Consider the following 23,655-nt stretch of genomic DNA (forward strand, 5'->3'; position numbering starts at 1 on the left):
ATTCTCAACTTGTGGCGCACCAGTTATAGTAAATTATAGGACGCAATTCTTTTTCTTGTTGTTGTTGTTGTTACCGCCTAATTCAGCCTTGCGCCCTTCATTATTGACCAACGTTGTATTTTATTGCATTATGTTTTGTTGTATTAACGTATTATTCTCAGTTGCATTTGCTTTGTCCCCCCCCCCCCTTATGTAATGCCTCAACAGAGGCCTTTAAGGGTAAAATAAATGATAAATGATGAAATGATGATGAATGAATGAAAGCGAATTGCACCATTAACTCTCAGCCCACGCTGCACAGTGTGGTCGATTCACTGCATAGAAGGTGCCCGGCCTGAAACACCACTCTCGGACGCTGCAATTTTTTCGCGGGTTTCCCGGCGCTGCTTCGGCATGCTGAAAGCTACTGATACAGCTTGCAGCATGGGGCAATGTGCGCACTCATACAGGCCAGTCATGCTTCCCAGCGCTGCGGGTTTCCTTTACTTTTGCCTTTTTCTTGACGGCGTACGCTCATGAATGCTCTTCTCGTGCCAGAAGATCGGTCATTACAGTTATTTTATTTTTTTCTGCTGACGCAACAAGGCCACCATCACGACACATAAACCGCAGAGAATAGCATGAGACAGAACCATATTAATTGGTTCATAATGGCGTTTCAGAGGCCCTAACGCTGCCCTCTGTCATTCCATTAAGGCTTGATGGACGAGCATACATATAGGCGCGCACAGGAGGCAGCAAAGTTCATGGTTGAAAGCGAACTCTGTTTATTATCTTCAGTATAGCTGGAAAATGCGCTCTCGGGGAGTCCACGGCCCCCCTTTCCCCGCCCTCCCCATCTCTTAAGTGCACTACTATGTGGATGAGTGCGGTATTTCTGCATTTCTCGAAAGCGTAAGTCGTTGGGGTCATTCGCGTGTCAAAAAGATTTCGCTCTCAGTCAGCGGATCATGCCATGCACAGCTGTCTGCTCATTTGACGCCACCATTGGTTCGGACCGCTGTGTGCCTATAGTGGCCATCACGGCGGCGTTATTCGCTGATCTGCTTCTTGTCCTCCCGTGGTCCTCAGATGGGCTGGGGAGATCTCGGCATTTTCGGCAACCCGGCCAAGGAAACCCCCAACCTGGACAGGATGGCAGCTGAAGGGACGCTCCTGACTGACTTCTACACGGCCAACCCACTGTGTTCGCCCTGTAGGTCGTATCACTGGCATAAAATGGCGCATGCATCGCTTTTGCTGGCGTGCCTTCACTCACGACGTGGCTTTCACGCAATAAACATAGTGTTGAGGCACTAGTGCAGGCGTATACCGCATTATCAGATACCTGCTGCACACGCGCAGTGGCCTCATCTGATTGCGCACCTGCGCTGGTCCACGCTGAGTACTCTTCATCTATGCAAAAACTATTATAAATGAGGCGGTAACGTAGTGAAAAAGAAAAAGGTTACGAACTTACAGTGTATCTCAAATTCCTTCAAAGAAGCGTGCCTTAATTTGCTACGCTTTAAAGTTAAAAGTAAAGCTGCGAAAAAAGGTACATGAATGAGTTGGGTGCTAAAATTCAGAGTAATCCAAAAGAACTGTGGAAATTTCTTAAAGTTAATGGCCTTGAATCAGTCGGAATTCCGGCACTGAATAACGGCGTAAAACCTATAACTGATGATTTTGATAAGGCATGCTGTTTCAATGATTATTTTAAGTCCGTTTTCGCAGCGAATTTCCATCATGAAATCCCAGTCATGGGTGTCCATGTGCAAGGGACAATGCCTGAGCTAAAGATTACATACAACGGTGTGTTAAACCTGCTGAATAACATAAAGGTGTCTTCGGCAAGCGGGCCCGAATATGTTCCCGGTCATGTCTTTAAGGTCTGTGCTGAAATCATTGCTCATTACTTAGTTAGTCTATACTCGAAATCGTTAGATACAGGAATAATACCCCAGCAATGGAAAAACGCTAACGTGGTGTCCACTCATAAGGGTGGTCCTAAAAACATAGTTGCTAATTACAGGCCGATTTCGCTTACAAGAATTAGCTGCAAAACGTTTGAGCACATAATATATAGCTCAATGATGAAGCATTTGGGACAAAATGAATTTTTTACTCAAGCTCAGCATGGTTTAAGATCAGGTTACTCGTGTACGAAGCAGCTCTTAGAATTTAGCCATGATATTTTTTCATCATTTGACAAGGGTCCACAAAGGATTGTATTTTCTTACATTTCAAGAAAGCGTTTGATTTGGTACCTCATGATTTGCTACTGTATAAATTATCTTTACTCAGGATTCCACCTTCTCATTTAAGCTGGCTTCAATGTTACCTGCAGGGACGTAAACAACGTGTATTGATTAATGGGTCCCAGTCTGATTATGTTTCTGTATCTTCGGGGGTACCGCAGGGGTCTGTTTTAGGGCCTCTGCTGTTTCTAGTTTATATTAATGACATTTCTAAAGATATGACTTGTAAAATACGTTTATATGCTGACGATTGTGTTATCTACCATCTTGCTAACAGTTCTTATTCTTGCCATTTGCAGTACAACTTGGACCGCATACAACGATGGTGTTTGAAGTAGCAGATGTTTCTGAACCCAATAAAGTGTCAGCTTATTTCCTTCACACGCAAGCAGCATTTGCTGGCTGAATACAAATTAGGTTCTATCCGACTTTCTAGAGTATCTCATTATAAATACCTTGGCGTTTACTTTTCCTCCAATCTCACCTGGAACGAGCACGTCGAGCACGTTTCTACTAAAGCTTATGGCATATGCTGAATTTTGCAAGAAGAAATTTTAAAATGGCAACATTAAAAGTTCTATATTTCACCTATGTTCGGCCAATATTGTAGTAGGCTTGTGTTGTTTGGCACCCCCGAACGTTAAATTTAACCGACGTGCTTGAACGTATTCAGAACTTTGCCGCTCGGTTTGTTTCCAGTAATTACGATTTTAACAGCAGTGTTATTAACATTAAACTAACGCTGGGATGGGAGCTGTTATGGAAACGCCGTACGAACTTTTGGTTAGAAATGTTGTATAAAATCTTTCACCGAAAAATAAAAACAGATAAAGATAATTATTTTCTTGTACTGCATTTCAGTTCAGACAGACTTGACCACAGATGGATGATTAATGAAATTAAATGCAAAACTAACACTTATCAAAATGCATTTTTCCATCTACCATTCATGACTGGAATCGCCTGCCCCGTGAAATTGTTGAGTGCCGTTCTGAATCTATGTTCCGCGCGTTGCTATCGAATGTATGAGTGCGCAGTCGGCTTCTTTTTTAAGGCGGAAGCCTTTAATGCCTCATCGTTGTAAGCAGAAGTTGTCGACAGAAATGTCACGCTTTTCAATTGGTCGAAACGGTCGTGACGTCTCAGTGCGCGAATTTCAAACGGGGCCAACTGTACTTTGGCTACTAACCATGCAACTAATTAAAGGGATCGTATAGTGATGCTCCAAGTTAGTGGGACGTACTTAACCAATTAGCCTAATTAACCTTTCTAGTCAGACCAGATAAATAAAACTGAGTAAGAAATTGGCCGAGCTCGGGAATCGAACCCCGGTCTCCGGTGTGCGAGACGAGCACGCTACCACTCCGCCATGCCAGCTCGATGGTTTGGAATGAACAAAGGAGTGTCTAGGGAATACGGTGTCTTCGTTCACTCCCATCTTCCTCCCTTCCCGTTACGGCGAGGTTTAGGTGTCCACCGAGATATGAGAGACAGATACATTTCCTTTCCTCAAAAACCAATTTACCGACGAGCAAGGCGTAGAACTTTTCCTCAAAAAGCGTTGCATTCAAAGGCCAACGCATCGCGCCGAATGGGTGGTGGCGTTCCGTGGACCGCCTGGCAGCGCTACAACACGCTGTCGCGTTCCACTCCTAAAGGCGAAGCTTAAGCGTCATTAGTTTGCAGTTAATTAATGCACCAACAGAATGTGAAGTGAACAATCGCGTAGCAGAACGCAGCACTCAGGCTATCGCCTTTCACCACTTTAGCTGCTAAAGTTCTTCGTAATTTTTTTGTACTTTCTTTTCATGCCTTGTTCTTTCTTCATATTCATTCATTTTGTTCTTGCTGTGTCATGCCTTGTTGTATTGCTTTTTCTTCCTTTTTTTTTCTTTTTTCTAGCCTATTCTTCTGTTATGTATCCTCACCCCCCTGCAATAATGCCTACGGGCGCTGCAGGTACTTCCAATAAATAAATAAATGTTCATTGCAATCTTACCAAAAAAGAAATCGCTGCTTTCCTTGCTAACAAGCGTGAACTGCAAAAAAAAAAGAACGAAGAGCGAGTACAAAGTAGACAAGCGACTGGTTCGACCAGAGCACAGGTGCACTGTAGAATAACCAACGAGACAGAATAATGGCACTAAAGAATAGAGATAGATAAACTATTCTTGTTATCATGGAATATTGTACATCGTGGCAAGGCCACACCAGAGGTTGTTCTACGGAGTTCGCGGTGATAATTTAGGCCTTTATGCATGCCCTTAGCGAAAAAGAGGATGTGCTAAAAATGCATTTCAAACGTATTGTATTAATTTCATATTTATTTCGCATTTTTTGTCCCTATGCTTAAACTTCAATACGAATGCTTTCTAAGTATACTAGGAATAATATTTTAAACGTTCTTAAAAATACGTGAAAAGTACATTTTTGCCCGCTTAGCATATTTATAATGCATTAAAAATATAATAAAAATATACATTAGAAATATACTAAAAATATACATTTAATACATTAAAAATGTGTTTACTGGGCGGCTCCATGGAATGACACGGGTTAATTCATCAACTGGAGAACAAATCGTACACGGGTATTTATCATTAATCAACAGGAGTCTGATATTATAAGGTCACGTGATTGAATCGGAACGGCAGATACCTACATACAGCATACCAAGACGATAGCGACACAGCAAACAACAAATCCTACGACAAGCGCTACACTTGGCTTGCCGTATATATACCCAGCGAAAGCGACGCACTATTTTGCACGGTGATGCCTTTTTTTGCGCAAATACTGTGGGCTTCCAAATTATCGCAGAAGTACCCTACTGGTCGCGTTCGAATCTGGGATTAATTGAGAACGGATTTGCTAGCTGAAACTGACGTCAGGCACAGGTCAGGAGTCGAGCTGTCAACCAACAGATACATGGGCGTGTAAGGGAGCCGGTCTGCCCTGCCACACGGGGTCCTTTCCGCTGGCTTATTCGGACCCAGAAGTACCCAAGGCGCTTTTGCTGGTATAATGCTATCACGTTCTCACATGGAAATGTTCGAATGACATTGAGTGGAATGGCATTCGAGAATAGGAATGACATTCGGACTCGATGGACTGCCGCGGTGCTGCACGACACTTTCGAAACGCATTCGAAAGCCTCAGCTCGTTTTCAGTGTACAGCGACGACGACGACGGCGGTCACACTAATCCGACACATGGGCGTCCGGAGGGGGGGGCAAGGGGGGGCGGCTGCACCCCCCTGGAAAATCACCCACTCGAACCGTGAGTGATGGCCGCACGTCAGGGGCGGCGGTGCGCTCAGCCAAAAGAGTAAAAGCGGCCCTGCTTCCACGCTTTGGGTCACATCTGCAAAGTGCCGCGTCCGGGGACGCGTCGTTGCAGACATACAGCGGCACCGGCGAGCATGTGTTTCGAGCCGTCTTGAGATGTGTGCCTGTTTCTTTGATCTCTAGAGAGATAGCGACACGGAGGCAGACAGTGCACACCCCGGCCACCGATGAATTCTTCAGGAGGGAGGGACAAATCAGCCGTGTCCATCCCCGCTTTGTCGGACTGCTCAGGGGCAAGCGGGCGATGAGTTGGCGCCGCCGCCGCTCGCTGTCTCCTCCGATCCACGGGAGAGCGCAGTTCGGTACAAGCGCCGCTTTCAGAATTTTCGGCAAAGGGGATTAGCTGCTTTTGTTCACGGCGACGCAGTCTCCAGAGGCGCCCCCACACCAGCGTTCCTTGCGTCTTCTCCGGAAACCAGCGCCTTTGGTCAAGGCAGCCCGATGGCGCCTGCCTGGCTCGCCTGTCACCTCTGGCTGGGCCTCAAATCCCAACAGCGCCCATGTACTGTGCGATGTCAGTGCATGGTAAAGAGACCGTCCGTCCCTCATAGCCTGAGTCGTTTTGGGGCTCTGAACCCCATAAAAACACACAAAACAAATTTTCCGACCGGAGTGGCGAGTGTCCCTTCCCCGCGGAAGTCGCGCGGCGTTCCTTGCGTGTGCGCGCCTCTTTGTTTGTGCTTCGGTGTTTTTAGTGGCCGGTTGTCAACGAAGCTGAGAACAACCAAGACAGCGGACGAGAAAACGACGAGCGGCGAGTAGTGTGTGTGCAAATACTCGACTGTGCGGTTGCGCGAGCAAGATGGAGCGAGGTGTATGAAGCTGCGAGTGTGCATTTATCTTGTAAATAAGTTTTCGCTGCATACATAGTCATTTTTTGTTTTCAACGTACGCATTCAACCGTTTTTCCAATCAATGTGTATATATTTTTAACACTACCAACCCCGAGGAACTCCATAGCCAGCTTTGTCTCGCGCGGTCCCGAATGATGGATATTCGACGCTTCTTCAAGCGTCAGCGGTTGTCTGACGAAGCATTATCCAAATGCGCCCCTGCAGATTCTGGTGTGACATGTGACAACGGTGTAGCATTTGAACAGAGTGATGCAAGCTTTTATCACCGGACAGTAGCTGATGTCGTCGACTCCATGGAAGGGACTCTGTCAACAGTGAGTTCAGGTGATGCAGCAGGCCGAGATGATTCCATTTCTCCTTTCTTGGGATTCAAGTCCGGATTTGACCAGAGCGATGCAACCTTTCATCACCGGACAGTAGCCGGCGTCGTCGTCTCCATGGAAGGAACTCCACCAGCGAGCTCCGGTCACGCAGTAAGCCGAAACGATTCCCTTTCTCCTTGCTTGGGATCGAAGTCCGGAGACAACATCAAGAAAACAAATAACTTGCCTCAAGAATATGACTTAGGAGAGTTTCTAGGCAAAGCTAAACTCACTGGCATACCGGACTTTTTGAAGTTACGTCTTCTTACTAAGCCATGGTCGCCAAATGTCACATATGATTTTAAGAAGGATGTAACACCTGGAAAGAGGCCTTTTCGACATCAGTGGCTGGGAGATTACGCCCCCTGGCTTGCGTACTCAGCGACAGCGAAAGGCGCCTTTTGTCGTTTTTGCGTCATTTTTCCTCCGCGTGTTCACCGGGGTACTCAAGGTAGTTTTATCGTGCGCGCTTTCAGTAACTACAGAAAAATGCACGAGGCGTGCAGGGATCACGTAAAATCCCAATGGCACCAGGAGGCAATGACGGCCTCACAGAACTTTATGGATGTGATGAAAGGCAAGCAGCTACCCGTTGTACAGCAGCTGAACAGAGCACTGCACGCGCAAGTTGAAAGGAACCGTGAGAAACTATTTCCAATAGTTTCCACCATTGTCTTTTGCGCGACGCATGACTTGCCGATTCGCGGCAAGCAGTCCGATAGTGGAGTCTTCAATGATCTGCTTGACTTTCGTGTAGAAGCTGGAGATACTCTACTTCAGGAGCACTTCGTTTCTTCTGCTGGCAATGCCAAGTACACTTCTGTCCGCGTCCAGAACGAGATCATCACAATCTGTGGCGACATCCTGAGAGAGCAGATAGTTACCGAAACTAACAAAGCGTTTGCTTTTTCCGTTCTTGCTGACGAAACTGCAGATATTTCAGGAAAAGAGTAGATGTCTATAGGCGTTCGCTTTATTGACAAGGCGGAAGTCGAAGTGTGCGTTCGAGAGCAGTTTTTGGGATTTGTAGAGCTGGAGCAATTAAACTCCGCTTGCATCGCCGCGGCAATCTTGAAGCTTTTGACGAATGTCGGACTGATTCTTTCGAACCTCGTTGGACAGGGGTACGATGGATGCTCTACAATGGCTGGAAAAGAAGCTGGAGTGAACAAAATTATACAAAAACAGTTCCCGAAGGCACTATTTTTCCACTGTGCAAGTCACAAACTAAATCTCGTCATCAACGATTTGAACGACGTCTCTGAAATTCGAAACACAATTGGGATAATCAAACAAACCATAAACTTCTTCCGCGAGAGCGTGCTCCGGAGAAAATTGGTGCCCAACATTCCGATGCTGTGTGAGACAAGATGGTCTGCAAAGTACAAGTCTATTAGGATCTTCTCTCAGCATTACGTGGCCATAGTCGAAGCACTCGAGCAGCTCGCGTCCACGGAATCATGCTCGAACGCTGCAACTAGACAACGAGCTCACATCCTCTACTGCGCAACAACAAGCTCATCTTTCATCGTCTGCTTGCATATTGTAGCGAAGTACAGCGCTCGGCTCGAACCAGCTACGAACATTCTGCAAGGTGTATCCATGGACTTCCATTCTGTGCATGGCCACATCACTGAGCTACAACGTATTTTTCGCGGCCACCGGACAAACGCTGTAGAGGAGTTCTCTAACATCATGAATGCAGCAAGGGAGGCAGCCAATCACTTAAATGTGGTGATATCTGTACCAAGACAAGTCTCTTCTCAGGCCCACCGAGACAACTACGGGATTCAGTCGCCAGAGGAATACTACCGTGTGGCAATATATGTGCCGTACTTGGACTCCCTCACTGCTTCTTTAGCTCGGCGCTTTTCTGAAAGCAATGAGAGGAGCTTCAAACTTCTCCAGCTGCATCCATCAAAAATGAAGCACTTGAGCCGTGTTGAGTTCGCTGTTCTCGCCGAAGAACTCCAGTGCTTTTACGGCATCGACAACTTCAAGGAAGAGGCCATCTCTTGGTACGAGATGTGGTGCAACAAAACTGGGGACCCATCAGAAATAACTTACTGCGAGCTCTACATCAGGCCAAGACATTCTTCCCTGGTGTTGCAAAATCCATTGAGGTGGCTCTGGCTTTGCCAGTTACTACCTGTACGGTCGAACGCTCCTTCAGTACAATGAGGAGAGTGAAAACGTGGCTACGCTCAACGATGACAAACGACAGACTGGACGGCCTTTGTATGATGAGTGTGCACCGAGAGCGTGTAATGAAGCACAGAAATGAATTTATCACCAGTGTCATCACGCAATTCGCCCAAAAAAATCCGAGGCGTCTACAGTTTCTGTTCAAGGAAGACTGACTGAGTGACTGTCGTTGCGTGTTTGTGAACATATTGTGCTGTGTGCTGGTCATCAATCCGGGTGTGTCGAGAACCCGTATGCAGCAAGACTGAGCACTCTTCTCCACGAAGTGATAGTATCTTTTTGCATTTTTATTAATTTTAATTGTTTCTTCGTTGATAAACTCCAATGTATCTCTCCTAGCCTCGCTTTAATTTGCTGTTTGTAATTTTTCTTTCATGTGTGTATTTTACTTATTTATTTTATTTGTATATAAATAAATAAATTTACTCCGCAAATAGTGCCTTTTTGCTACGAACATACCCCCCCCCCCCTCCGGCGCCAACAACCAATGGGGACCCCCCCTGCAAAAAATTCTGCGGACGCCCTTGGTCCGACAACGACAGTATATATCACGCTGAACAACAGCATGTAATTATAGTGAAATATCAAGTTTACTATAATATGATTCTAGAGGGACACGTTTTTCAGGCCAACGACACCGACGAATCCGGTCGGCGGACGGTCAGCCTTGTCGGCGGCTGAGCGAGAGCACGGTGATGAGGCGGCGGTGTGTGTATGCTCGCGCTTCTAAATGAGCGAAACGAACGGCTATATTTCAAGTGTGCATACCTGAACACTCACCAGCGATAAGCGCTTGCCAAATCAGTTTCAATCGACGACGGCTCTGTTCCCTTCCGCGACGACTAGGCCCAGCGAGTTCGCAGGGTTGGATCTGTGATTTCGGCGGTTGTGAAGAGCGAATCACAAGCTTTAGCGAATGCAAATGGTCACCAGGTGTAGTTTTGGCAACAGTGACCTGAAATCAACTATTGCTTACATCGCAGGGCACGCGTACGATGAACGGGAATCGCCGGTGTGACCCAGACTGCCGAGCCGTGCTTTACGGCCAGCAGCAGTCGTCGCCGTCGCTATCTTGTGGATAACAAGTTAGGCCGTTTCAGTTAAAGCGAACAGTCGCCATACATACTTCTGGATAAAGTAGTTTAAGAAAAAGTACTGGTCACGTCGGAGAAAGCCGGGACAAGAAGCGAGAAGCGCCAGTCCTGCGCGATGCCAACAACCCGGCTTTCTCAGGCGTGCGATCGCATCATCGCTTCCCACTGTTAGGAACGGGCCCACAAGCCCACCGCTGGAACCAGTGTTAAAGATGGGGCTTCTATCCCACCGCTGGAACCAGTGTTGGAGACGGAGGGGTCCTGGAGATGACTAACTCGTTTAGCCCCGCAGGTACCGGCTCCGAATGACGATGTCGGACTGCGTTATCGAGGAAACTGTACAGAAGGGTTTATTCTACATATTTACAGAAGAGAATCGAATGGAATGCAATGCAAAGCTCCGATCACACAACAACATCCCGTTAAATACGGTTCGAGTTCCCCAGATCCCTGACTGGGGAACTTGGTTCGAATACCGTTGTCCAATCGGATGGGCCATTGATGACGCTGGCGGTACCACCCACGGCACGGGGCGGTGCTGAAGCTCTCTCGCTCTCTCACAGCTCGGGGGATGAGAAGGGGAAGACAGTCAGCAAACACAGATGCGTCACCTTGACCACTGCCACAAGTTTTCTGTGCGTTGCCTCCGTGGGAAAGCAGAATCCCGCAGTCTCCTCGCAGGTGGTTGAACCTTCTCGAACTCCCCCGCCGGATGGCCGAAGCACGAGACCCCTTCGACACAGCGTCTTTCAATTAGCAGCCTCGCTCAGCGTGACCTTGCGTAGCATCATCCCGTTCGGTGACCCGAAGGCCGACTCGGCCAACGTATACCGCTGTCCGCCGTGCTTCATGTGCATCTCTGCTTCCAGCGTTGCTGCTGCTGTCCCAAGTTCTCGCCGCATCGTTGCCTAACGACGACACTCGTTTGACAGTAATTTCTCCCAGGCCCGTGGGAGACAGCGTCCTTCGATCGGTTCGGAGGTTCGGTGATTTGGAGAGCAACAACCCCCGTCCGTCGTCGTCTATGCTTCTGCCGCCGGCGCCAGGTCTCGTCGTCCACTCTTAACAGCTCGTCCGCGGCCCGAAAAATCTCGAATGGCCAGCGTTCACGACCGCTGGGCAGGAAGAGATGAGGCCGGAGTCGGGTGGAAGGGCTGGTTTCCAGAAATGGCATCCAAGCACGAACATTCAACAAAGAATGGCATCAGTGGACTGTTCCACAATACAGGGCACTGACCCACAAGCAAGCGCTCGGAATTTGCCAAAGACCCACCAGGCTTCCCACAATGACAATAAATGTTTACTAAAACATTACTGAATTTTGGCGTAATTTTGGTGCCAAGAAAGCGCAAAATATCCCCTTTGAAATCGCCCAAGACGGACCGCTTGGGCCAAGGTTAAAGAAAAAAAAAACACACACACACACAGTAGGTTGTCCTAATTTCTCCCGCTTAAAATAGTCGGCTTAAACCATCAGCATTTCCGTGCAGTTTTCCCTTCTTGTAACGCACCGAGAAATTCTGTTTTTGGAGAGCAGGACTCCGTCTAAGCAAGCGACCATTTTTGGGGGGACAAAACTGTCATAAGCATGTTTGAGACGATGATCAGTCTCAAATATGAACTTTGCGCCGTTCTAGTAGCTCTGGTAACCCGACAACGTCTGTGCCGTCTAAACCAAACGCGCGCTCTTTGTCTGAAGCGCTGAACGCTTCTTCTCTACAGGTCAGCCTGCGGCTGACGTACTGAACATGGTGCTCTTCGTGGCCGTCGCCAACTTGACTTAAAATAGCACCTAGTCCTCTATCACTGGCGTCACACTGAGCTTCTTTAACAAAATAAGTGGCCCGAATCAAAGGTCTGGACACGAGCGCTTCCCCCAGACGAGTTTTCTCTTCGGTCATTTCAGTGTACGTCAGTGAGGCTCCCTTTTCGTAAGGTGTCAGTCAATCAAGAGATCAACGCTCCGCCTACGCGACGCTAAGCGTAGTTCTACTCGAGCTGCACTCCTGTGAGTGCCCTTATCTCTTGGTAGCATGGGAAATCGACACCTGTGATTTCTAACTCAGTGACGCCCTAGCCTTTCTAACTCAGTGACGCCATAGCCCTTGTCTAAGGTAAGGAAAAAAAACAGTAACCTCCGATCAACTCGTTTTAACTCAAAAGTAGCCTTTCCCTGCCTGATTTCATAAACACACACACAAAAAAAAAGAGGAATAAAAAAAAAACAGCTACTTCGAAGCGCCACGCGGGGGGGAAAGCTGACTCCCCGCCGCCGAGTTGAAAGGATTAGTCTTTCAGACGCGCCCGCCGGGGTCGCGCTTTGACTGATTGTACTGCGGTCAACTCGTGACAAAAGGCTGCAGAAAAAAACGATCCCCGACTCTCACTGTCGTTTCCGCGCCCCCTCGAGGCTCTACGAAAACCTTGGTCGCGCCTACAATGTCGATAACCGACTCTGGCTCTGGACAACGAGCAGTGACCAGCGCGAGAAGGCACCTCTTTCTCTCGCCCCACGCAGGAAGCTCGGCTACCCATTCGCCATGCGCGCTTCCTAGAATGCGGTGCCAAATGTGAAGGACGATTCCTTTTCAAGTGCGCCCGCCGAACACGCCTGCATGTGTCGTCTCGATTGTTCGACGCCTGCGTTCGCATGCGCTGAGTGCCGCGCAACCTTGCGCCTTCTGATCTCTTGGGCCGCTTTGCCTTTTTTTTTAACTGACTTTTTGTCCGGACGGCGCGGTCTAGGCTTTCTTACAGGCCGATGCCCCTTGAAGCACTTTGCGCCTGTTTTGCTTGGAAGACGTGCTCTCCCCTTTTCTTTACTGCGGTCAGCCTTTGACTCGCGTGCCGCCTGACCAGTAACTGCAAGCGTACGTTTACGAGGCGCAACGCGGGAAGGCTTCGCCTTTCCTTCCACCGCATTTCTTTCTTTCGCCCCTGTCTGCGCAACCGAATTTAGGGCTTTAAATTTGATCCGTTTCCTCTTGGTTCTTGCCCTTTTTCTTTTTCTGCGCCTAGCCTGTACCGCGTGCGTTTCTTGATCACAACTAGCTATCTCTAGTTTTTCCGTCGCACTTTGGAAATTTTCCTCAAATTCCAAACTGGCCTCTGTGCCTTCGCAGCAGAGTGCCAGCTCCACGCAGCTGACAGACGGACATGAAACTGCCCCTGAGATCCCTGGCTCATTCCTTAGGGAGTTGTCCTCTACCGCGTGCCTGTCGCTTTGCGCTCTATTCTCTGCATTGCAGTGCTCAGCCACAACTGAGCCCGCCTGGCTGTCGCTCTGCGCGCCATTCTCTACATTGCAGTGCCCAGCTACAACTGAGCCCGCCTGGCTGTCGCTCTGCGCGCCATTCTCTGTACTGCAGTGCTCAGCTACAACTGAGCCCGCTGCTTGGCTGTCGCTCTGCGCGCCATTCTCTCTACTGCAGTGCTCAGCTACAACTGAGCCCGCTTGGCTGTCGCTCTGCGCGCCATTCTCTCTACTGCAGTGCTCAGCTACAACTGAGCCCGCCTGGCTGTCGCTCTGCGCGCCATTCTCTACTCTGCAGTGCTCAGCTACAACTGAGCCCGCCTGGCTGTCCTTTTGCTCGGCAGCCTCGCCTTCTGCTTGCGCCAGCACTGCCAAGGTAGCCTCTCCGGAGCCTTTGTCACTGAAGCCACTGTGACATCCCAACTCGCTCTTACCGCGGTTGTTACTCTCAAAGGGGGTTTCCGTTGTTCCTACTTCGAAACCTTTCTCGATAGGAAAATCTCCCTTTTCGCGGTCCTGCCGGTTTGACGCCTGTATCGACTCTACTGAAAGGGTCGCGCTCGTAACAGTCCCGACAAAGTTGTCCGTTGCCACTCCTGCCTCACTCGGAGGAGAATCCTCGCACTCGTGTCGTTGAGACGCTATCTCGGAATGCTCTTTCTTAGCATTACGTCCAACTACACTGGACACGGTCTCGGATTCTGCGGCTTCCCTTGGACCACCGCACCGGTTGAACGCGTTCTCTGCCACTTCCCTCGTGGTGTCGCGATTTACCAACGCGGCTACGGTCACAGACTTTTCGGGTCTTATCTGCGGACCTATTTCATAAGCATCGCTTGCTCTTTCAGGACTTCCGGCTCTCACACTACCACCCTTTCTTCGTATTTCGTTTTGAAGTTCTAATATCTTTAGTTTCCTTGTTTCAATTTCAACCTTCCACTGTTGCCGTTGCCGTTCCTTCTCTTTTTCCCACTCTCGATCAGCTTGCTCCTTACGTGCTTTTTTCTCCCGATCGGCTTTCTCTTTAGCCTCCTGGTCGGCTTTCTCTTTAGCCTCCTGGTCGGCTTTCTCTTTAGCCTCCTGGTCAGCTTTTACTTTGCGGGCTTTTTCCCCTTGTACCAAATTCCACGTATCTACCAGCAACTGATCGTTATGCTTGACTTGTTTAAGAATGAATTCGCCCAATTCAATTTTGGTTAGTTTGCTAGGCACTTCAACCGACAGTTCCTCGCATATCAACAGCAAGTCCGACTTGTACAATCTCATTAGGTCCATGACAACGCTTTCTCCGCTTTGGCTCTGCTAACACAACAATGCCTTGAGAATAACCCCTCTCAAACGACAAAGCCCTGATTCCCAGTCAAGATTATTCTCTGAATCTTAAAGCCTGGCGAATCCCATAGCAAAAGCCAAAACGCTCACCCGTGGAGAAAGTACGATGTCGCACGGTCCATCCCAGCTGCTGCCAACCAGTGTTGGGAACGGGCCACAATCCCACCGCTGGAACCAGTGTTAGGAACGGGCCCACAAGCCCACCGCTGGAACCAGTGTTAAAGATGGGGCTTCTATCCCACCGCTGGAACCAGTGTTGGAGACGGAGGGGTCCTGGAGATGACTAACTCGTTTAGCCCCGCAGGTACCGGCTCCGAATGACGATGTCGGACTGCGTTATCGAGGAAACTGTACAGAAGGGTTTATTCTACATATTTACAGAAGAGAATCGAATGGAATGCAATGCAAAGCTCCGATCACACAACAACATCCCGTTAAATACGGTTCGAGTTCCCCAGATCCCTGACTGGGGAACTTGGTTCGAATACCGTTGTCCAATCGGATGGGCCATTGATGACGCTGGCGGTACCACCCACGGCACGGGGCGGTGCTGAAGCTCTCTCGCTCGCTCACAGCTCGGGGGATGAGAAGGGGAAGACAGTCAGCAAACACAGATGCGTCACCTTGACCACTGCCACAAGTTTTCTGTGCGTTGCCTCCGTGGGAAAGCAGAATCCCGCAGTCTCCTCGCAGGTGGTTGAACCTTCTCGAACTCCCCCGCCGGATGGCCGAAGCACGAGACCCCTTCGACACAGCGTCTTTCAATTAGCAGCCTCGCTCAGCGTGACCTTGCGTAGCATCATCCCGTTCGGTGACCCGAAGGCCGACTCGGCCAACGTATACCGCTGTCCGCCGTGCTTCATGTGCATCTCTGCTTCCAGCGTTGCTGCTGCTGTCCCAAGTTCTCGCCGCATCGTTGCCTAACGACGACACTCGTTTGACAGTAATTTCTCCCAGGCCCGTGGGAGACAGCGTCCTTCGATCGGTTCGGAGGTTCGGTGATTTGGAGAGCAACAACCCCCGTCCGTCGTCGTCTATGCTTCTGCCGCCGGCGCCAGGTCTCGTCGTCCACTCTTAACACCACACATTGTAGCACTGCGTAAACAATCACGAGTACAACCAGTAAAAAAGAAAACAGATTGTTTATTAGAACTAAAGCGCAGATTGCGTTTTATGTTATGTAAACAAGCGATGTAAACAACAGTATGAGTGCAGTCGTCCTCATCGGCGCACTCCCGGGGAAATTTCATGCTGACGCGGTTAATATTCATTGGCGTAATATTATCTTCAAGCACTCCCTTAGACAGAACACGTGTAGCATCGTTAGATGACATTCGTCTGGAAGGCATTCGAAGCGCCCGTGTAGCAGGGGTATAAGTGGTGATCACCTTCCTGCTAGAAGTTACCATAAACGAAAGGATGACAAGAAAGGGAAAGTTTTCACTCTTCGCTGAAACGTCATTTCGAGCCCTAGATTGTTCCACGGTAGCTTGAAGTGTAATGCAAATATGTTTACGCGGACAACCCATTTGTTAGAATTTAAATATACTTCAGACGGATTAATTGCGTATTTACGAAAGTACACTTTAAATAGATGGCCAGCACCAAAATGCGATGTCCCGAAACTCGATTTTGAGCATTAGATTGTTCAACGACAGCTTGTAGTGCGCTGCAAATATGCTAATGCGGACTGCCAATTTGCTAGAATTTCAGTGTTCTTTGGACGAATTAATTACGTATTTACGGAAGTACACTTCAAATACATTGACGACACGCAAATGCCATTTCCCGAAACACGATTTCGAGCACTCGACTGTTCATGGCAGCTAGAAGTGTGCAAAGACGTTTAAAAGGACTGCCCGTTTGTTAGGATTGAAATATATTTCGGATGAATTAATTTCATATTTACGAAAGTTCACTTTTAATACATTGACAAGATGCTAAAACTGCATACATATACGTTTACAAGGGCTGCCCGTTTTCTAGAATTGAAGTATACTTTCGATGAATTAATTTCATATTTCCGAAAATACACTTTTAATACACTGACAAGATGCTGAAACTGCATGCATATTTTTTCATGTATTTGAAAAGTGCTCGAAGTATGCTTTAAGTGAGGTATTTTTGGCACATTTTAAAAATATATTTCGAATACCAAGCATGAAATTTCAGAAACGTATTTCCTACATATTTCTAGTGCATTCATGAATACAAAATATGTTTAAAATACATTTTAAATAGACCTCCGTATATTCCAAACGTATTAGTTTTTGCTAAGGGTGCCTTTACGCTTTCATAACAGTTCATTGTAGAGCGCGAGTTAAAAATGTATACGATCCCCTTTCTGACAAAAGGAACCTGCAACTAGAAGCGCACAGATACTTTTACCGCTTGTGCCTTCCCTGGTTCCAGATTAAGTAAACTATCTTTAATCAACGGCGAAAAGCAGTGTCCGGACTGGGACAAACTTCGCCATGTTGATGTTCCATGAACGTTTCGGGTACGCTTGCTCACACCCTCACCTTGGTCTCGTCTGGTACTCCGTACGCCTAATTCTTACCACGTCTTCGCATGATCCTCCGTTTTCTAGTGACTCTTTAAACGCCACATGCTGGTGTCTTTTGTACCCAGGCGGGTGCACGGGCTGTGCTGGTCAGTGTGGAGGTACAGATTTAACCTTTTTAGAATTTCCTAAGGAGGACACGTCACCATTTTTTTAAGAATGCATAAATCACAAGAGTTGCAAGTACCTGTCTGCTCCTCCTAAACATTAACCTATAGGATGGGTGTAATTGTGGAGAAGCATCCACTGTGCAGGTGTTTTTGTCGGTGCCACTTTTGCAGGCGCATGTGCGTTGCCCTTTTGTAGGTGTGTTATAGATTTCGTAGAACGCCCTATATAAGCAAATACATTTATAGTGCATTAATAACAAACCGGCCAGCGTTGAAAAACAATAAGAAACAAATTCCAGCAGCAAAGTGAGGCTATAAAGGCACCCGTTCAAAAAGAAACTTTACAAGTGCCGCGATGCCGATGCGACGAGGAAGTACCCCTATACGAGGGGGTACCCAAAAGAAACCGGACTTATTTTTGTTTGAACTTATTTGTTCACATTTTAAGCACAGACCTTTAATATCCTTCAAAGTACTCTCCACTTACAATAATAAGTTTGTCGAATCTTTCATTCCATTTTTCAAAAGATTGTTTAAATTCATCTTTTCTGATGCTTGACAGTCCCTCCGTCGTTTTTTTCTTCACCTCAGCAACATCAGCGAAACGCTTTCCATTCACCTGTCCTTTCATTCTACGAAACAAAGAAAGTAGCACGTGGCAAGGTCGGGTGAGTATGAGGGTTGAGGAACAGAGGTCATGCCATTTTTGGTCCCAATTTGTCGTAGAAACAGGGCTGTGTGAGTAGGGGCATTGCCATGATGTAAAAACCAGTCACCCGTCTGCCACAAATCAGGCCGCTTCCACCGAACACTGTTGCCCAATCTTTTCAAAACATCCAAGTAGAAAGCCTGGCTAACTGTCTGACCCTGCGGAAAAAATTCTCAATGGACGACTCCTCTCACGTCGAAAAAACAAATCAGCATTGTTTCGAGGTTTCGTTTCACCTGGCGAGCTTTCTTGAGGCGAGGTGAATTTGAAGTTTTCCATTGGCATGACTGTAGCTTTGTTCAGGATTTAATTCAGGAACACTTAAGTTGTCCCCATAGCATCGTCCTTGAACGTCTTTCTGAATATTTCAAGAGTTTCCGTTCCACTTTTTCCGAGAAAAAATCAGAATTTCACCGGCGCACGCTGTTCACGAACATCAGCCATTGCAAAAACGACGCTCACACAAACCAGTCGTCACTCTAAAGCTCTGCCTAAACTAGTCTGACCTCCTTCAGCAACGGCACTCGGCTTACTGACTCTGAAATGTTCGTTCTATGCGCTCCTAGCGGCAAAACGCGGTACCACAGAAGCTTTGCCGATTCAAAAAATTATTCCGGTTTCTTTTGGGTACCCCCTCGTACTGATTTCGACACGTAATAGTGTATGTCTAAATTGGTGCGCCGTTCACAAGAGAACACTGAATTACGCTCTTTCAACAAAGTAGCGTGTAATTCTGAATGACTAAATGGTTTCGGTTTATGGGGGTTTAACATCGCGAAGCGACTCAGGCCATGGGGACGCCAAAGCGGAGGACTCCGGAAATTTCGACCACCTGGGGTTGTTTACATCGCACAGTACACGCGCCTCTAGAATTTCGCCTCCATAGAAATTCGACTGCCGCGGCCGGGATCGAACCCGCGTCTTTCGGTTCAGCAGGCGAGCGCCATAACCACTGAGCCACCGCGGCGAGGATGACTAAATTCTGCGTATATAGTTCACTGAGAGCATGTGCGAAAAGAAAACAAGTTTGATAGTGTGCACACACAAACATGCACACACGCGCGCTGACTGTCGGTTCCATCGAACACAACCAGTCGGGTACAACTCAAGAAAGAAGAGACAAGTGCTCCTCAAAATATACCTTCCAACCAATGACGTCTACTTATTGTCATCACATCGTGGTCAACCGCATTGCATTTACTAACCACCTGCGATGCTATATGTTAGCCGGTGCAAGGCTGTTGACCGCGACGCCTGGCAAGCGTAGACCGGTGGGCGAGTTGGTACGACATTCTAGAAAAAAACAGCGCACTAGCACAAGCACGAGGGTAGAAGTGACGAGACACAGCATTGACTAACAAGTGATTGTTTTATTCAGAGCGCCTCTGTTTAAGTACAAGAAACCACGTCTGATAAAACACGGGAAAACAAGACAATGAAATCTACGATGATACAAGAAACTCGTGTTCTTTTTTTGATATGGCGATGGATGGAGTGCAAACGCATGCCGGACCCAGCTTCGCAATCTCTGAAGCCTCAGTGATCTCTCTTGTGACCGTATCTTTGTGATATGCCACAACATCACATTTCTCGACCTGCGGATGACAAGCCCAATCACGGCATGAATGCCGATGTTTCGAGTAGCATCTTTTACATTATTGCAGTGTTCCCTCAGACTGTCGTTAAGACAACAACTAGTTTGACCAACATAGTAGTTGCCACAGGACAGAGGGAGAGAGTAGAAAATGTTGCCCTTGCAGGGTACAAACTTGTTTCGGTGCTTTTTCATGCAGACGGGGACAGTTTTTACGTTCTTTTCCGGTGCATTTACACATGTACACAAGCTACCCAATAGCAGCGGAGCCGAAAATACAACGTCCACTCCCGTCTTATCCCCAATCCTTTTCAAAATGCTGCTAGCAACATCGGGATTCATTTCCGTGATTGTGCTTGTCATCCGCAGGTCGAGAAATGTGAACTTGTAGCATATCACAAAGATACAGTCACAAGAGAGACCACTGAGGCTTCAGAAATTGCGAAGCTAGGTACGGCATGCGTTAGCACTCCATCCATCGCCATATCAAAAAAAGAACACGAGTTTCTTGTATCATCGTAGATTTCATTGTCTTTGTTTTCCCGTGTTTTATCAGATGTGGCTACTTGTACTTAAACAGAGGCGCTCTGAATAAAACTATCAATTGTTAGTCAGTGCTGTGCCTCGTCCCTTCTTCTCTCGTGTTTGTGCACGCTAGTGCGCTGCTTTTACCTAGAAAAGCTATAGGTACTCGCCATTGATTGGAGGCTATCCTTTGAGGGGCGCTCTTTGTTTTATTCTTGGGTCGTAGTTTGCTTGTCACTGGGAAAATGTGTCGGTAAATTAGTGTGAAATACGAACGGCGGACCAGCGCTGAGCCACGCTTTTTCTTCGCCCAGCCCGGGCGTCGCTGCTGACCGGCCGGCTGCCCATCAGGAACGGCTTTTACACCTCCAACAACCACTCTAGAAACGGTAAGCGTCCCACATGTGCGCACAGCGTGGGGTGACCGCAGGGCCCATGCTGACATACCGCGCATCCCGCATGCGCCCCCGCAGGCTACACGCCCCAGGAGATCGTGGGCGGCATCCAGGACGAAGAAGTGCTCATCCCTGAGCTCTTGGCCGAGGCCGGCTATCGCAACAAGATCGTCGGAAAATGGTGCGAGGTCTCGCGACGCACGCATTGCTGCGGGGTCAGCGTTTCGCCTTGGAGGGTTAGCGTCCAAGCTGCGGGCAGGCGGAGGAGATTGGGGCTGCCTCGAAAACGCGGAAGCGAAGCAGAACAGAATCCGATAGTTGAACTAAATGGATCGCACTTAGATCAGCCGGGCAGCGCAGAATTCCGGAACGAAACCTTTGAAATGACTGTTCATGTAGAGTGTTCCCTGGAGAGGAGAATTGAGGGAGAGGAAAGGGTGATATATAGGAAGCACGTGACCGTGGACAGGCACGTCACACTCGCTGAAGGATGTTTGGCGCTTTTCTCGATAACCAAAGCTGCTGAACTAATCCCTCGCAACAGGCCAACTTTGTCCTGAAGAGAAGCTTTGGATCCCCAGAATGTTTAGCGTCAGACTTCAGCGCGACATTTTGCACGAATTTTGTTTTGTTTACTCACCGCACAATTCTCGTTCCGGGTCAGTGCACAACGGGAGCGAAGAGCTAGCCTATCCTCAACGATCCTGCATTTCAGGCGTGCTCATTACCTCATATGCACCCAGTACGCCTCTGCGCGTCGCAGGCATCTTGGCCACCAGGAGCGGTACCTGCCTTTGAGACATGGTTTCCATGAGTGGTTCGGCTCGTCCAACTGCCACTTCGGACCCTACGACAACGTTCAACGGCCAAACATCGCCTTCTTCCGCGATGACCACATGATCGGCAGGTACAGTTTTAAGAGCAAACGAAACCGCTTTCATCTACGCTGTTATCGTATCAAAATTTATTCGCACGCGTACGGAATCGGGAAGGGGAAAGTAGAGAATGGAATATAAAATGATGAACAATACTTAAATCCAGCGTTGGGCAGGCATCGGAACCATCTAAAAGCCTAGTTGCTTTCCGCGCCCGGCCTCTGCAACGCAGTATAGTTGCGTACAGTTTTATTCTGTAGTGAAGCGCCGCCCGCATTCATGACTGCCATACAGTGTCTCCGTGACAAGGAAAACAATATGTCTGCTGTTGTAGCATTCCCCGTTTTCTGAACAAAAAGCTAATCGCAAGACGCAGTTATGAGCCCAAGAATTTTGGTCCTTCTAACTTCTTTAATACAGTGAAACATTTAAATGCTTCAACGACATTAACTGTTGTTACAATGCGCTACCGGTATAGCGTCCGTTAGGCTTCGATAGATTGCCGTAGAGGCATGGTATTAAATCATTAAAGCCCATAACTTATAGTTAGCGTCTGATTGGTTTATGGTTTAGTTTATGAGGGTTTAACGTCCCAAAGCGACTGTGGCTATGAGGGAAGACATAGTGGAGGGCTCTGGAAATTTCGACCACCTGGGTTTCTTTAACGTGCACTGACACCGCACAGCACATGGGCCTGTCAAATTTCGCCTCCATCGAAATGCGGCCACTTCGGCCGGGGTCGAACCCGCGTCCTTCATGTCAGCAGCCAAGCGCCATAACCACTAAGTTACCGCGGCGACTTAGAAGTTAGCGGCTGAGTTCACGCACTGCGGTCTCAGCTTACTCTCAGCTTGATCTCTGCAGGTAGAAAAGTCTCCATTGCCGTATTGTCGCGCACATGTATCTGAAGCTGAAACATGAAACGCACTTATTGCAGGTTGCTACAAATGAGAAAAGTGTCCACGCGGTTGATGTGCGTTTAGTTATGCAACCGCAAATATAAAAACAAGCGAACATACCAAGGAACTTTGGCAGTTTCCTATTTCATTTCCCTACCGTATACCCAATGTATTCCATACGAGCAATGAAACATATGCGCGGATCAGAAAAGTTTCGAGGGCTTGTCCTGACTTGTGTTCGATGCCTGCCGCGTGTGCATGTCACAGATGTTTGCTTTGGTCCATATCTCATGCTGGTCCATATATCATGCTGGTCCATATATCATGCTGGTCCATATCTCATGCACCGGATTTGACGTGCGCGGGCGTCCGATTACCTTGTCGACATGCTTTAACCAGCGCAAAAAACAGTGCAAGTCCGATATTGATCACATCGCCTCAGATGTTTAATTACTTGTACGGTCTGTAGATCATTTGCGAGGTAGATAACACTTTAGAACTATTGAACGCTGATACCTTGCTTAAAAGGGCACTGAGGACAACTGTACAATTTTTTGTTACTTTGTGGCTTTGTTGTCGCTTGTCCAGCGGCGAAAGATGCATTTATTGCTAATAAATTTGGATTCGAAGTTTAAAAACTGTTTCCCGCCACTCTGATTCAAACTCAGGACTCTCTGATGACGAAATAGCCGAAAAGTGACGTAAACTTACTTAAACAGGGACTCCGTGATTACGGCCAACGAGCGGTGCAGCCTAGCAGCAGCCGAAATGAGAGCTATACTGCCAGCCGTTGACGGCCTGTGTCAGCCATCGCTACCTTCGCTTCGTTCACGTTTGCACCAGCGTTACGATGGATTCCGCTCCCGATCCCGACAACAAAGTTCTCGCGAAAATACTACGGCCTGCACTTCAAGAACTTAAACCCTACACAGCGTGCAATGCTTTTGAGGGCTTAGGCGGCGGGTCTGGCAGGATAGTCCGAGCGTCAAGGAGTCGGCAGCATCAGCAGCAAGCCAAGCTACTGTTGCGGCAGCTGTCACCGCCCAGCCACCGTCACGACTGATGAGTGGTAACTGGTACGTACGGACATATTTAAATTGTGTAATAGTAGTCTCATCGTGGCGCTGATTATGCAACCCAGCGTCTTGGTACGTTGACGGAGCGAACACGCCGAGCGGTGCGTTTGCGTTCGTGGAGGCTCGTGCAACATTAGCTAAACATTAGGCACAGGTGCTTTTCTCGTCGCAGGTGCGTGGCGCAGCATGAACTTCGTCCGAGGAGCCCTTAGTCGGGCACAT

General features: G+C 48.1%; 1 protein-coding gene across 2 annotated transcripts in view; it reads left to right on the forward strand.

Annotated features, from left to right (window-relative positions):
• The window catches only part of LOC149351102 (N-acetylgalactosamine-6-sulfatase-like), a 58,476-nt gene that overhangs the window by 503 nt on the left and 34,318 nt on the right, over nucleotides 1-23,655 (forward strand). For both annotated transcript variants that reach the window (XR_016290517.1, XM_089580329.1), the window contains exons 2-5: nucleotides 1,072-1,195; nucleotides 20,503-20,577; nucleotides 20,662-20,764; nucleotides 21,347-21,490. Coding sequence is in view for 1 of the 2 variants with exons in the window: in XM_089580329.1 (XP_089436455.1) it covers nucleotides 1,072-1,195; nucleotides 20,503-20,577; nucleotides 20,662-20,764; nucleotides 21,347-21,490 (446 nt within the window). In the remaining variant the exon portion in view is untranslated. The remainder of the gene's footprint in view (nucleotides 1-1,071; nucleotides 1,196-20,502; nucleotides 20,578-20,661; nucleotides 20,765-21,346; nucleotides 21,491-23,655) is intronic.

This window comes from Amblyomma mixtum, chromosome 3, assembly GCF_055824585.1.
Source record: "Amblyomma mixtum isolate Tamu chromosome 3, ASM5582458v1, whole genome shotgun sequence".
In the NCBI taxonomy this organism is placed as follows: Eukaryota; Metazoa; Arthropoda; class Arachnida; order Ixodida; family Ixodidae; genus Amblyomma; species Amblyomma mixtum.